The sequence below is a fragment of the Choloepus didactylus genome, chromosome 24, assembly GCF_015220235.1.
Source record: "Choloepus didactylus isolate mChoDid1 chromosome 24, mChoDid1.pri, whole genome shotgun sequence".
Lineage (NCBI taxonomy): Eukaryota > Metazoa > Chordata > Mammalia > Pilosa > Megalonychidae > Choloepus > Choloepus didactylus.
In genome coordinates, this window is record NC_051330.1 from 8,392,314 (window position 1) to 8,407,370 (window position 15,057).

The 15,057-nt window shown below is 47.9% G+C and overlaps 1 protein-coding gene across 8 annotated transcripts in view; it reads left to right on the forward strand.

The window, feature by feature from the left end:
* The window catches only part of FRMD1 (FERM domain containing 1), a 55,683-nt gene that overhangs the window by 11,425 nt on the left and 29,201 nt on the right, over window positions 1-15,057 (forward strand). For 2 of the 8 annotated variants that reach the window (XR_005214114.1, XM_037817732.1), the window contains exons 1-3: window positions 4,246-4,790; window positions 4,978-5,136; window positions 11,917-12,007. Coding sequence is in view for 7 of the 8 variants with exons in the window: in XM_037817732.1 (XP_037673660.1) it covers window positions 4,539-4,790; window positions 4,978-5,136; window positions 11,917-12,007 (502 nt within the window). In the remaining variant the exon portion in view is untranslated. The other 6 variants (XM_037817729.1, XM_037817730.1, XM_037817726.1 and 3 more) reach the window with 5 other exon arrangements.

The window sequence follows — 15,057 nt, forward strand, 5'->3', positions numbered from 1 at the left end:
CCTGCTGCCCATGCTGCCAGGCAAACCCTTATTTTGCAGGTCCAGGGCCCCAGGGAGCCTTGGCTGCTTGCACGCCTATGTCCCTGGAAATCCCTGTTCACGACCCTCAGTCTGGGGCATCGTAACCAGCTGTGCATTGGCCTCCCGAGCTCTGCTCCCCCACTGGCTTCTCCCATCTCCCACTGGACTCCCAGGTCCTGTTTCCGTCTTCATTCTTTCACCATCATGTCCCTGGCCCATAGCCCACTATTTGCACCCAGAGGTGCTTGGGCATCTGCCGAGTGCATGGTTGGTTGTTGGAATGAGCAGCCGCGAGTTTGAGAAGTTCAGTGGGGAAGTCATCCCAACAGCCATCCACACGGCAGCTTCCACATAGCAGGGACGATCGAGCTGCAGTTAAAGTTGCCGTTTCAATAAATACGGAATGGATAAAATTATAGTGCCATTAGCCACTTTGTTCAAGACAGCAGTTACTTCTGAAAAGTGTCCCTTTGGAATCTGTCACCACAAGTCAGATAAAAAGGAGAACACAGTTCATGCTGCAGAGAGACAGGATGATTGACTTTTTCCTTTATTAATCCTTCCATGCTCTGTTTGTTGGCCTTTGGGGTTTTAATTGAGGTTAAGAAGTCCGAGCAGGTGGTAAACAAAAACACAGCCTCTGCATTGTCAGCAAAGAACATCTCTCCCAGCTGCCTTTTTTTTTTTTGGCAAATTCTTCTCTGGTCTCCAAATGTAAACATGAAACTGGACACATGCAGGCCAGTGACCCCAAGAGCTTTCTGTTGCGTGCCACATTGTATGAACCAGGCGTGGATTTGCAAAGCTGCTGCTCCCCAGCAGCCCCGGTGCCCAAGTATTTGCAAACCCTGTCTGCCCTTGGTGGGCTTACAGGTCGTTGTATTCCTTGTAGCAAAAGTCAAAGTCTTTGCACTTGCCCCCAAACAACTGTCCTCTCGTTCTGGAATAGGGGAATCACTACTGGGGATTGTCAATGAAGGAGTTTTGTTAATGCTATTTGGGAAGGGGGTTCCATAGGTTTAGGGAGAGCTTTGGGTATTAGGAATGTATAGCCGGGGGCCTGAGTGAATCACTTAGCTCCTCTGTGCCTTGATTTCCCTACTTGGAAAATGAGCAAAAATATGTTGCATTTGGCCAACACATTCCTTCTCAGGAATAATGGGAGAATAAAAGATATGCTGTACGACGCACTTCAGGAAGCACGATGGTATGGGATAGAAAAACCTGCACTGGGTTGAGGATCAGAAATGGGCCCTATTTACACTTTTTTTCAGTATATATGATGTTTCTTTTTGGATTTCAATCCAAGTGGACAGATGAATCGGGGGCAAAAGGGAGAGAGTAAAATACACTTGGGCAGGAGTGGGGCGGGGGGCAGGCAGCAAACATGGAATTTGAAGGGAGACCCCACAGTTGGGTCCTGTCACTGCCCCTAAGCAGTTTGGCCTCTGAACTCGGATTTCTCCTCCATAAAATGGCTTATTGTGACCACAAGAAAGCAGTTCTTTAAAGGGTTCTAGTATAGTTACACGGCACATAGGGAAGGATTAATACTTGCTACTATTTGTGGAGTGGAGAGAATTGAGGTGAGAGTTTTGGAAGCCCCAGTGGCCCTTGTCACATGCACACACACACACGCATCGAAAAGGTGGCTTCTGTGGCAAAAGGTTGCATTTCAGGACAGACACTGAATGACTATCTGTGTTGAATGACTATCTGTGTTCTACTATTTTATAACTTCTTAGGTGTTTTAATCACTTTATTGAGGTATAACTTACATACCAGAGACATTCATTTTAAGTGAACAACTCAAATAAATTTGAGTAAATTTAACAATTGCACAGCCATCGGCACAATCTAATTGTAGACCATTTCCCTCAAACCAAAAAGAAACATCATGCCCATTTGCAATTTTCCCACCTCCAGCCCTGTGCAACCACAGTCTGCTTTCTGTCTCTAGAGATGTTACCTTTTCTGAACATTTCATATAATGGAATCATGTAAACTGGTCTTTTGTGTTGGAATTCTCTTTTAGCGTGATATTTTAAGATTTACCTGTGTATCAGTACTGCATTCCTTTTTATTGTTGAATAGTATTCCTGCATTGTTTTTTGAAACTTGTGTTTTATAGTCTTATATTTTAGAAACTTTAATTCGAGAACATTCTTAGTAGCCCCATCTAATGATGGAAGATGAACACCAAATATCCAGAAAGAAGGGGAACTGGACAGAGAAATTTAGAAGAGACCCAGGCAATGGACATTTAGGACTACCTGGAATTTAGAGTAGTTAGTGGCTTTATATCATTTCTCATGGTGTCCTTCTGCCTCCTTCCCCCTTGAGATTTGAAATCACAGCCTTGTCAGTTGGGTGGATTAGCCTGTTTCTGACCTGGCCAAGCCAGTGCAGAAGAAAATGAGTATTTAGAAGTGGTGTTTATTTTGGGGGACCTTGCCACATTTCTTTTCCGTTTTCCCAAAGGATGGAAAGGTTTTATCTTCTTGATTAAGCAGAGGACAATGGTCCTTGACCCGTGACCCCTCAGGCTCCAGGCATGAAGCTGTGGTGGAGGGAGGGGCGCGAAGGTGGCTCTCAGGGTTGGCTGAGGTGCGTCAAGCACCTGAGTCACACATGGCTTGGACTGGAGCCACTTAGACATTTTCAGGAAATGACCTCATTCTCCGGTGAATGCAGAGGTGAAGTCACTTCCCAAACTTGTAGGATGGACTTTAGCCTTCGCTAAAAGATTTAAACCACAATCGTATATAGTCTTGTGGTTCTCTTGGGAGTGGAAAGAAGGATATGAAAAAAGAGACTTCTTGATTTCACAAGAATGTATTTATTGTGTTTATCAATAAGAACACAGTTGTTTCTTTTCCTGTCCTTTGGTGTTTTTCATTAGAGATGTTTGAAACTCATTTGCCAGATCTTATTACACCTCACAAGGCCAGTACCCCCATGGAAGCAAGTGGGTGGAGCTGTCATCCCCATCTGACAGAGGAGAAAACTGAGGGTCAGAGAAGCCCAATGAATCATTGCTTTTGATCTTTAACAACATGCTTAACAGGATACTAATAGTGGAGTTCTTCAGTCTCACTTCTTGGGGGTAACTTTCCACTTTTGTTTCCCTCACTTTTTCATGAATTCAGGTGATTCTTAATGACTGTTTTTAAACTGGCTTTGTGCTATGCTTTGTGGAGGGGCACGTGCTACCTCACAGGTAGTGTCCTTTCTCCTTTCTCAGATATTCTCGGAAAAGAGCAGTGACTTCTGTTCTTCACTATAATTTTGAAGTTTGTGACCTTTAATTAATGAACCACAGGATATCAAAGCCAGTGAATTAAGCAGCCAATTAAGAATGTAAGTGTAGTAAATAGTAGAAGCCGGCTTCTGTTTTCCAGGGTTGTCTTGCCATTTTAAAATAATTAAGTTGCTGGCTTAAAAGGATATACATAAGCCCAAATGATGAAGAGCTTTGCATTTACTCTGGAGAGAAATAGAGACAACCGTCTTCACTTCAGATTCACGTGTAAGCTGGTACAGCTTGGAGAATGGCCTCAAATCCGAGCAGAGTAAGAGAAGGGAAGATAAATGGGGAAACCAGGGACCCAGGGAAGATAAAGTCTCAGTTGGCCACCATTCAGAAGGCAGATTTTCCTTTCCTTATTTGCATTCTAAATAATCTTCTAAAGCCAAGACGCGCCAGAGGTTTTAGAGGGGCGGCTGGCATGCGAATTTCGTAAGATTTGACTAACTGCCCATCTCCAGAGCCTCCGATATTTATCAAATAAAAGCCTTTCAGTGTTTTCTTTCTCTAAAAGAAATGTTTCTGAGAATTTCCCTGGGTTTACTAAGTAACAGGAAACATATTCAGTGACACTGGCCGAGAATGGAGCTGGCACTTAATCTACAGATCGTGCCTGTAGGAACCAATGTGTTCCTGAAGCTCAAACACTCCTCCAGGGGTTTTGCATGTTCTCAGGTTTAAATGGCCTTTCTGGGGTCCCTTCCTCTCTGGATTTTAAGTATCAAGCACAGAGCCCACTGAATCTTCGTAGAAGGGTCCGAGCCCCCTTTCTGATCATAAAAGATGAGGGCCATGTGGGATCCTACTCTCTCTTCCTCAGTGGCCCCCTTCACTGTCCTTGCCCTCCTAGTAGCAGATGTACAATGATTAACCATGCCCAGGGCCCCCCAAAAATTATAGTCTGTTTCGGGCTACTGAAGGGAATGGCCATTTGAGCAGAATCTGTGTTTTTAAGAACTGCCTTATTACCCCTCTGTCTGACTTTCTTTGTGGCTGTCACAGGTCTAGTCATGATTGAATGAAACTGGTAACCTGGGTGCCCCCACCCCAGCCACTGCCCCGCCCCAGACTTACTTTCAGTTGAGGGTGGTGGCTCACTCTGGAGCTTTCTGATGGCCCCCTCTCTCCACCCCCCCTAGAAAAGAAGGAGAAGAGCCAAGAAGCTACCATGCTCCTCGGAGCCCCTGAGACTGTTTAGGGGGGCATTGGGATGGCCGAGGCGGGGAGGACTGGGAGGCCTCTCTGGGCAGCCGGTGGTGCTGCCCGGGCTGGCAGGTGCAGCGGGGTGCACGGGGCGAGGCTGGGGTGCCCCGCTTGGGACTGTTTATTTGCATTCCAGTCTGTGCTCCCCACGTCGCAGCTGTTTATGAAACTGGACCTTGCTCCCGGCTGCAGACCCGCAGGCTGCCTTCCTGGGCTTGTCCTTCCGTCCCTTTCCGAGCCGGGCGCTCAGGACTCCCGGGTCAGTGGCCGAGCAGGGAGGGCTGGCCCGGGCTACCGGCGCCTGGTGACGGCCACTCGGGAATGCCACCGCCGAGGGGACAGCACCCTCGCCCTCCCTGGGCCCCATGTGGGCTGCCGGGTGCTGCCACCGGCTTCTTCCTTCCCGTGCCCCGGACTTGACACTGAAGCTCTTTGTCTCCCAGCAGGGGGGTGATGGAGGCCACGTGGCGAGGGCCCTGAGGAGCCCTGGGCTGGTGGCCCCGGCGCAGCTCGGAGTGGACAGCGGGCGAGGAGAGATGGCCGCCGAGTGGCGGAACGTGGTGGTGCTGCTGCCTAACCGGGACCAGCTGCGGCTGGCCGTGGGGGTGAGTGGGGCGGGGGTCCGGGGAGGGTGAGTGGGAGCCAAGGGGGTCCAGGGTTTGGGGGTGAGTGGGGCGGGGGTCCGGGGAGGGTGAGTGGGATAGGGGTACAGGGGATGGGGTGAGGGGGTCCCTGAGTCCTGGGGATGGGGGCTGCACTGAGGACTGGCCTTGGGGGTGAGCGGGGACCGTCGAGTCCCACCTGGGTCCCCCTTCCAGGAGGCACATGGAGTGGGCTGGTTCCCTGGGGAGGGTGACGGGGAAATGGAGAGAAATGGAGCCCCCCCTCAGTTCACTGGCTCTTCCCTCGGTCCACAGGACTGTCATTAATTTTCCTTTCATTGCGCCGTTGGCCATGTCTACGAGGTAGAGAAAGCTAACATCTGTCTGTGGCTCTGCGCCCCTTTAGAACACCATTTGGTTCCCTTGCCCTCTCTAGCCCGTGCCTGTTTTCAAACAAGACGCTGGCCCCAAGGCCTGGCCAGATTCCAGGGCTGCCCCTTCACCCCAGCCTCTTCTCTCATCCCGCCGGGACTCCCTGGGCCATCTCGTCCCAAGGGGATGATTTGATCTCTGGAAAACTCCCCTTTGATCTCGGGTGATGTGTTGGTTGGCAGCCTGGCTGCGTCGCCAGCCCTGGAATGAACACTGAGAAATGTGTTTTGGAGAATCAGATTCTGAACCAGGAAACAAGAAATCCAGATCGTTTTCCACTCTGAGGATGATGGTGTGGACACATCTGGGGTGCCACTAGCCCAGATGGAAAAATGAGGAGAGCATGTCTGTGCTCATAGGAGGATGTACTGACTAGTTAGGGAAGGGCAATAAATTTTTTGCACTGCTTGGAAAACAATAGAAGATTGTTAGAAAGTAAGGCATTGTATTTCTGACGTGCATTCTGTCCAAAAAATACCAAAGCTTTCATGACGTTCAAAAAGATCACCACCCAATTCAAATGTTGCTCATCGGTCCTTTCCTTTTCTTCTGCCACTATCCACCAAACTGTATTTTGGCTGAAAATCCACACTCATCTTCTCTAAATGGCCCACTGGAAGAGTATATTTTCTCTCTGGGTCCCTAGGGGTCTGACTGGCCCAGGACATAACGTTTACATAGCACTATTTTGAGTGTCCTTCACCCTAGCACTGCGCCAGCAGTGTCCTCTGTACGTGGCTCCAGGGCCAGCCACTCTCTGGCGTGTCAGCAGAGACAGCTACTAGGGGGCTAATGGGAAGCCCCATCATCTCACCTCCCCACACAGCTGAGAAACTTAAATCCATCACAGGGCGAGTAAGTTCCCAGGGCCTGTGTACCTCCCCATTTGAAGTGCCATGTGTTACACCAAAAGATGCAGAGAATGATTTGGATTCTCCTTAATAATTACTAGTATGAAGTCTCTATTGGGCCTTTACCTGCCTATCATTACTTAGGTTTTCCTTTGTTGGGAAATATCAGTTCGTTTATTTATTCAACAAACACTTACTAAGCATTCTTACTGAGCACATATTATAGACGCCGGAAGGGGCCACCAGGTAGAGTCTTAGTATTGATTTTTGCACAGCTCAGTCCCATTTGCCTCAACTATTAGCCTCCACAAAACCCTTTTTTAATATGTACATTAAAAATCAAATGGTAACGTTTCTTTGGAGCACAGCATCTAAGCAAAAGGTATGAAGAATGAGTCTACCAAAGCCCTCTTTGTGGAGCTTTCTATAGCCCTTCTAGAAACTTCTATCAGATAATCCAGTTGTCATAGAATCCGAGATAGAGAACTAAGAAGTTGCGATTTGTCTATCCTATCACAGAACAGTCTTTCACTGTGTACCTAGACTTTGCACATTCCACTTCTATTAGGAGTAACGCATCCAAGGAAACATCACCCATCCTGCCACGTGTGTGCAGTCTTGACCTCTTCATGAAGTTTGCCTTCTGACGATGGACGTTCTTTGCCTGTGCTAGCAGTTACCCCAGGGACAGAGAGATTCCCAAGCAGTTATTTTCAGGGTGTCCCCAGGGAATGTCAGCCCAGCATGTAATCCTGCTGCAACACTCAGTTTTTCCTTCCTTCTCCCCTTCCTTGGCTAAGACGTGCCCCCCAGGAGGAAAATGGATCAGGCTTTGCGAGAAGTTGGAGGTGCTGAGAAGGAAAGGAGTTGGTTGTTAGTAAGGAAAAGACCCCCCCAGACAGGGGATGAGGGGTAAGTCGGTTCTTGTGTGCTTGGGGAGTGGTCTGAGGCCAAGACACAGTGGGGGCATGTTTGGTGAAAGACGGGTGGTGGCATTCATTGCCGTCTCGTACTGAGCTTGACCTTGAAACCCACTGTGGCCATGCAGGGGGCTTTCCACAGCTGGGGTCACCTCCCTCCCAGCTGCAAGTCCTGGGAGGGGCAGCAAGAGCTGGGAGGCAGGGCTGGGCCATTTGACATGCTCTACTCTGGGGTCATTTTAATGATTTATTAAAAGAATAAATCAGTTACCTGCTAGGGTTTCTTTTTTTTTTTTTTTTAATTTAGATGGAGATGGGCGAGCGGTTACTTTTTACCCTTGAACTAATAATCCAAGAACTGGGAACATGACTAACTTCTGTTGATTTTTCTTATAGACCATTCTAATTATTGATCCCTCTATTTATCTATGCACCATTTGGAAACTTAGACTATAGGTTCTTCTCATCAATTTTTTTGAGTGACAGTGGAGTGACTTTTAAGATCTCCTAATCCAGTCATTCTCTAGTGTCCATAAATGATGTCTGTTTCTCTCTTGGGATTTTCTAAAGCCTGCGGCCTTCAGTGTACCTCCAGCCAATTCCCTTTTCATCTGTCAATTCCTTAAGAAGTTTCTCCCTTTCTTACCTTGGTGGCTAAACTATTTTGACCACTGCTGGGTATTTCGTATACATTTATCTTTCCGTAACTCAGCTGGGTGGTTCTTATTAGTTCTTATTAGTCTTATTTTACAGAAGTTAAGTGATTGCATGTCTGCATTGCCCTGGGCAAGTGGCAAATTGGGATTTAAGGCCAAGAGCTTCTGACTGTGAAGCCCTTTCCCCTATGTACGGCCTTGACCAACTGTGGGAAACTGCAACAGCGGAGCCCCGTGGGGCTGGGGAGCGGTGAGCCCTTCGCCACCCAACCTCATGAAACTTCATCCGTGTAAAACACCAGGATTGTCCCGTACAACGCTGTGTGTCCCTTACAAACGTGAAAAGGTGGCCTGTACTTGATGGAGAAGCTTCCCCTCTTCTGCAGATGACGTTTTCCTTCCTCCTCACTGCATTAAACATGTTTACAGTGGTATAAATGGGCTAAGAAGGAAGGGGCGTGGGAAGGGGTAAGTTTTTTTCTTTTGGCCCATGAAAGGAAAATTCTTACTGAACATTGCTGACTGTTAGAAATAAATCTATAGTTTCAACATCTCCTTTCTGGGAACACTGATGGGAAAACTAAGGAAACAGATTTCTAAATGGAAATGCCTATCTCGTATGTTCAAATATCATTGACTGCTCCTGCTGTCTTCAGTCCAATTCTGAGGGCAGATGGAATCTCTTTGTGTTTCTCTGTTTCTTTCCTGTCTACTCATTTTAACTCCCTGCTTTAGCTGAGTTTCAAGGGGCGGAAAAACTGATAAAAAGTTGGCTGGTACTTGAGACAGTATTTTCATTTTAAGAATAAGCGAGACTTACAGAAATATGGTAATTATGATGGTAGTGGTTTGGCAGAGAAAAATGGTGTTTTGCATGGTTAATTTATCAGGTTACCTTTTGGACAGGGTTGAATACGATCTGAAATGAAATACAACTTGCCAGTAGTGTCTTAGTTTAGGTCCTTTGGGAGTCTCTTAGCTGCTTAAGGATATGTTTCTGTATTTAAATAAATGCCAGCATTTATGTTAGTGACACAATCTCCCCATCTCTGTTTCCTCATTGGGCAATGAGCAGTGAGGGAGGAATTGCCCCTGTTTAACCTTGTACATGTCTTCAAATCCAGCTGTTAGAAAACTATAGACTGAAAAATACCACTGCTGCAAATATGCATCACTCTTGTCTTAGAGGTGACTAAATAACTCTCACCAAATTAAATCAATAGTAAAAAAGCCAATCTTACAGTAATCTTAAATTAGAAAGCAAGAAAACATCATTTGACTTGAGATGATACAGATTCAATAATTTGAAACTGCCTTCTCTCAAATCACAGTCACTCCAACTATTTTCTGGTACGTCCCACTCCTAATGGAATACTAAGTCAGTGTTCTCCCGAGAGTCTAATAGCATGCTAATTTTCTACTGGAAGTACCAAATTTTGGGAACGTGTGTAGACCACTGGTACACAGCCCCCCATGTCCTCATGATGGGTTTTTTCTTTTTTAAATTTCAGTTTTATTGAGATATATTCACACACCATGTAATCATCCACGGTATGCAATCAGCTGTTCAGAGTACCATCGTCTAGTTATGTATTCATCACTGCAATCTATTTTTGAACATTTTTCTTACACCAGAAAGAATGAGAATATAAAATAAAAGTAAAAAAAAACACCCAAGTCGTTCCCCCATCCTACTCTGTTTTTCATTTAGTTTTTTTTGCCCCCATTTTTCTACTCATCCATCCATACACTGAATAAAGGGAGTGTGATACACAGGGTTTTCACAATCACACTGTCACCCCTTGTAATCTACATTGTTATACAATCGTCTTCAAGACTCAAGGCTACTGGGCTGCAGTTTGGTAGTTTCAGGTATTTACTTCTAGCTATGCCAATGCATTAAAACCTAAGAGGTGTTATCTATATAGTGCATAAGAATGTCCATCAGAGTGACCTCTCGACTCCGTTTGGAATCTCTCAGCCACTGAAGCTTTATTTCATTTCATTTCACATCCCCCTTTTGGTCAAGAAGATGTTCTCAGTTCCACGATGTCAGGTCCAGATTCATCCCCGGGAGTCATATCCTGCATTGCCAGAAGATTTACACCCCTGGGAGTCAGGTCCCACATAGAGGGGAGGGTAGTGAGATCACCTGCCAAGGTGGCTTAGTTAGAGAGAGAGAGGCCACGTCTGAGCAACAGAGAGGCACTCGGGGGGGAGACATGATGGGCTTTTATAAAGCTGCCTGTTGCTTGCTCCTAAGAGCCAACAAGGGACTGCATTTGAAGCCCATCGCGGACCCTTGGCAGGCCATCCTTGGAGAGCCACTGGTCTGTGTGCTCTGTGTTCTGTGTACATCCCCACTCTAGAACACAGCAGTTTTATCTGAGAATGCTTAGTCTCTTCCTTTACAGTTGAGTAATGACTTTCCAGGTGGTAAACTGATAATTTTCATTCAGCAAATGCTGACTGAACTTCCACAAGGCAGGCTCACACATAGATGCCTAAGACACGGGCGCTACCACCAGGGACCTTCAAGTCTGCTGGGACCAGCCAGCAACTCAGAGGAATACATGACATGACCCCTCGGAGGTGCAATCCGCAAAATCCAGACTGTGGGAAACTACGGGATAAATAACCCAGTTTCTTCAACAGCTGAATTGCAAGGGAGAAACACGTGGCGAGGATAAAACTATGGCCATCAACCAATCACAATCTGTAGACCTTGGATCCTGGTTCAAATAAATAAAGTGTAAAAACATGGACAGGAATGAGCCAATTGACAATCTGCACACTTGTCAGATGTTTGATATTAAGGAATTATTGTTAGTTTCTTAGATGTGACAGGATTGTTTGGAGAGCATAAAGTAGATGGGTGATGAGTTATGAAAAGAGGCCTTATCTCTATATGGACAGGTGCAGATGAAGAAAAATACTTACTGGGGCAATAACAAGTGCACAAATACATAATAATTTAGAATATAGATACCAAGTGTGAGATATGACTATGGGGGTAGGGGTGGGAGACTGACAGGGAGAAGAGAGGAGATGATGGGTGGTGAAGGGGTCAGAAATGTTTCTGACAGACGGACGTGTGACACAGCCCTGGAAGTGTATGTTAGGGTAGTAAATGTCACCTCACAGAGGGACTGTGAGCCAAAGTAGCAGGCAGCGTGGCCTGTAGGATGGCTTGTTGGAGACACGGTCACCAGGGCTGACGCCGAAGGCTGGACTAAGACACGTGGGCTTTACCTGGTTCTCAGACCTCCTAGGATGACTGGGAGGGGAGTGATGTGTCCCTAGGAAAATATCATTAACCCATTATGGGTCAGGGGGCCCTCAGGGTTCCGAAAACTGTGGCTCCTCTCTCCAGAAAAAATGCTCATCACCCACAAACAACCTTTAAGTCCAATTTTAGGGGCTCCCAGAACTTGAACCCCACTTGAAGGAGTGGCCTAGGCATCGTGCATTTCGTCTGAAACTGCCCTGTGAAGGTGCTCTGAGCAGCGCACAGGGCTCCACCAGGTAGAGCTTGGGACATCTGTATCCCCGGGTTGGCATGGTGGGCTGTGGCCATGGAATGGAGGGGGCCTTAAACCTCTGTAGAGCCCTGGAATCTGTCTGCAGCCAAAGACAACTTGCCTTCACCACTCTGCTCAAGTGTGAGAGCTAAGACGGGGCGTCACCGATCCCACAGAGTCCTTCAGCATCCTTTGCGGAGATCCAGAAGGCTCTCAGACCCAACCACCGCTTCGGCGGACATGCTCGAGTGTGAGCCAGGACCCTACAGTCCACTTGGTGGACCCCTGGCTCGTTCCTTTATATGTTCTCACTGCCCAAAACGATGGCTTGCTCTGCACGGGTCTGTCGGGGCGGACGTGGCCCTGCTTCTCTCTAAGCCTCCTCTCCCCACCTCTTTTGCAGGTGAAGGCCACGGGTCGGGAGCTTTTCCAGCAAGTGTGTGAGTTGATGAGCATGAAAGAAGCCCACTTCTTTGGCCTCAGCGTCGTCAGAAGTGAGTATGGCCTCGGGACCCCTGCCCGGGCCAACCTGCCCCCGGGACCCATCACTCACCACCCAGCCTGCCTCTCCCGGGCAGCAGGGGCCTGGGCTGTGCTTGAATGAGAAACCCAGGCCCTGTAGTTCCCTGCTCGCCTTAGCTTGTTAAAGGACTGCCTGGCCTGGGGAGGCCATGTGTTACAAGTGTTAGATAGCAGGCTGTTTGCTGGCAGTATCGTAAGCCCGTGCACACTCACGCACACTCGCCCCCAGCCTTCTTCTTTTACTCTCTTGTTCTTGCTGGAGAAAGCGGTGAACCCAAACCCCAGTCTTGGTGGAGGTCACCCCTTCGGGGTCTGCTGTTTCCTGAGGCCTGTGTGCACCGGTGGTTTCTGTAAACATTTTTCCAGCTGCACATACCTTTGTCCAAATGCTCTCTTACCTGGAATTCTAATGTATTAAGCCATAAAAGTGGAGTGTGCGGGTTGAAGGATGTGGGGGCTGGAGCCCCATCTGTTCTCCTTGGCAGGATGGGGGTTCCTTCTGCAGAGACCCCAGCTCTCAAGGTCTCTGCAGAATCTTTGCAGCCCAATGGGAGAACTTCACGTGGGAAAAGTTGGGGGGCAATTCCTGTGCACAGAGAGAATCACAAGTTCGTGCGAGTCTACGTTCTCACGTGTGGACATGCCCTCCTGCAGCTTGCTAACTTTTAGCTGACCTCAGATTGAGGATGTAGCTGTGCTCAAAGAAATACATGGCATGGCTTGAATTATAATCCTTTAAATAACTAGGAGTAAGGCTCATCAGTAATCGTGGGGCTTTGGGGGTTATTCAGTATAGTGCCCACTCTTCCCCAACCAAGTTGAGAAAGAAGGCTGCAGAGGAGATGGGCAAATGGAGTGAAAAAATGTCAGCCTTATCACTGATAAACTTGACTGGAGATGACGTCTCGGCCTGAATAAGGTGGGCTTATCCCCCCAGCCCCAGGCAGCTCAGGTCACCTGCAGGCTGCCCCATGAGCAGAGAATCTGCCCTGACAGTGCTCTGCAGATTGGAAAAGGGAGCTGGGAAGTCTTTCAATCAGCTCCTCTGCATCTCTGTCGATAAGGAGCCGTGCCCCAGGGTTATGGGGATGGCCCAACGCATGACACCCAATGCTGGAGAGATGTGTTCAAGGGCAATTTATTAGTCCCATATGCTCACAGCCCAGGGGAGGACACCCAGCCACATGGGGCCAAGGTGGGGGGGCTGCTCTTGGGAGCAGAGCAAACCAGCAGGGGCTGCGGGAGGCAGGCTCTGTAGTAACAAGAGGGTGCGGTGACCCCTGGTTCCTGGGGAGGGTGTAGTGGGCATACTTGAATAATTCTGCAGCTGGCAGGAATAAGCAAGAACCAAGCCTGGTTCTAGTATAAGGATCGTTGCTTGGCTGGAGGACTTATCCTCAGGAGCAGAGCGTGCCACGGACACTTGCCCGTGGGCCACTCAGGGCCTGTGTGGAGATGGCATGTACAGTTAATTTTAGGCTTTACACCTCAGGAGGCTGAGCTCACTTTCTTCCCTAAACTCTCCAGTCAGAACGAGCTGTCTTCCTAAAGGTAGAGTGACCCAGGAGTGGGAAAAAGGCCCGGGCTGTCCCTCTGGGTAAAATCCCTCCATGCAGAAACCTGACGGCTGGGGAATAAAATGTCCCCACCTCACAGAGATGTTTAGCAGCTCTGTCCCGAGTTGTAATAGTCAGTAAGAGTTTAAAACATGTCTTTCGAATGAAAAAGCCTTGCTGAGAACTTACCACACAAAGGCTTCTGGTTTTATCCCCACAGTTTCCACACGCTGAGCACACTCCAGGTGCAGCCGGTGGTTGGAAGGCCTCGCGACGTGGGCAGAGGCAGGTTCCGTGTGGATCTGGGGCTCCTGACGCCGTCTGTGTTGTAAGGGCAGAGGCCAGAGGCAGATTGTGCATGGTTGTCACCAGTGTGTCCTCTCGCTCTCCAGATCTCCAAATCTTTGAGTAAGAGGTCCTTTAATTCTGCTTCATGGACCGGCCCAGAGAGGGTAACTGTTGCGGTTTGCTAATGCTGCCGTTACGCAAAATACCAGAAATGGATTGGCTTTTATAAAGGGGGTTTATATGGTTACAAAGTTATAGTCTGCAGGCCACAGAAAGGTCCAAATTAAGGCAACAGCAGTAGGGTACCCTCATTGGATAAAGACCATTGGCATCCGGAAACCTCTGTTAGCTTGAAAGGCACGTGGCTGGCATCTGCTGATCCTGGGTTGCATTCTAGCTCCTCTCTCAGCTCCTGTGTGTTCTTCAGAATGTTGTTCTCAGGGTGTTTTGTCCTCTCTTAGTTTCTCTGGAGCAAACTCTGGGCTAGCCTCTCCAAAGTGTCAGCAAAAGTCTGCTTTCGACGGCCGTCTCCAAAATGTCTCTCTCAGCTGCTCTGAGTTCCTTCTGTTTGTGAGCTCTTTAATAGGACTCCAGTGACTTAACTAAAACCCACCCTGAATGGGTGGGGTAACACCTCCACGGAAATTATCCAATCAAAGGTCTTACCCACAGGTGATTGAGTCACATCTCCATGGAAACACTCAATCAAGAGGTTCCAACCTAATCAACACTAATACGTCTGCCCCCACAAGATTGCATCAAAGAACATGGCGTTTTGGGAGACATAATGCATCCAAACCAGCACAGTTACCATAGCAGAGCCTGGGGAATTTCAGGATCAACTTGGGGCTAATGCTGGAACGAGGGCTGCAGGGAAGGAAAAACTTCAAGGGGAGAAAAGAAAGAACGAAATAGGAGTCTAGAGGGTCAGCCCATATTAATTTGAATTCATTCATTTAGGTTGATTCATTGATTCCACAAAAGACACTGAGCCAGTTATACCAAGTTCTGGGCCTTGAGGCTGTATAGGGCTAGTGGAATGTTCGAGTTTTCCATGCAAGAGGCTCTCCAAGCCGGGCTGGCCAAGGAGATTGGAGAGTTTGCATGTAAACTCCCTTTTCTGTTGGATTTGCTAGGCAGCAGCTGCTCTGTTTCTTTCCCAGAAGAATTTCCGGGCT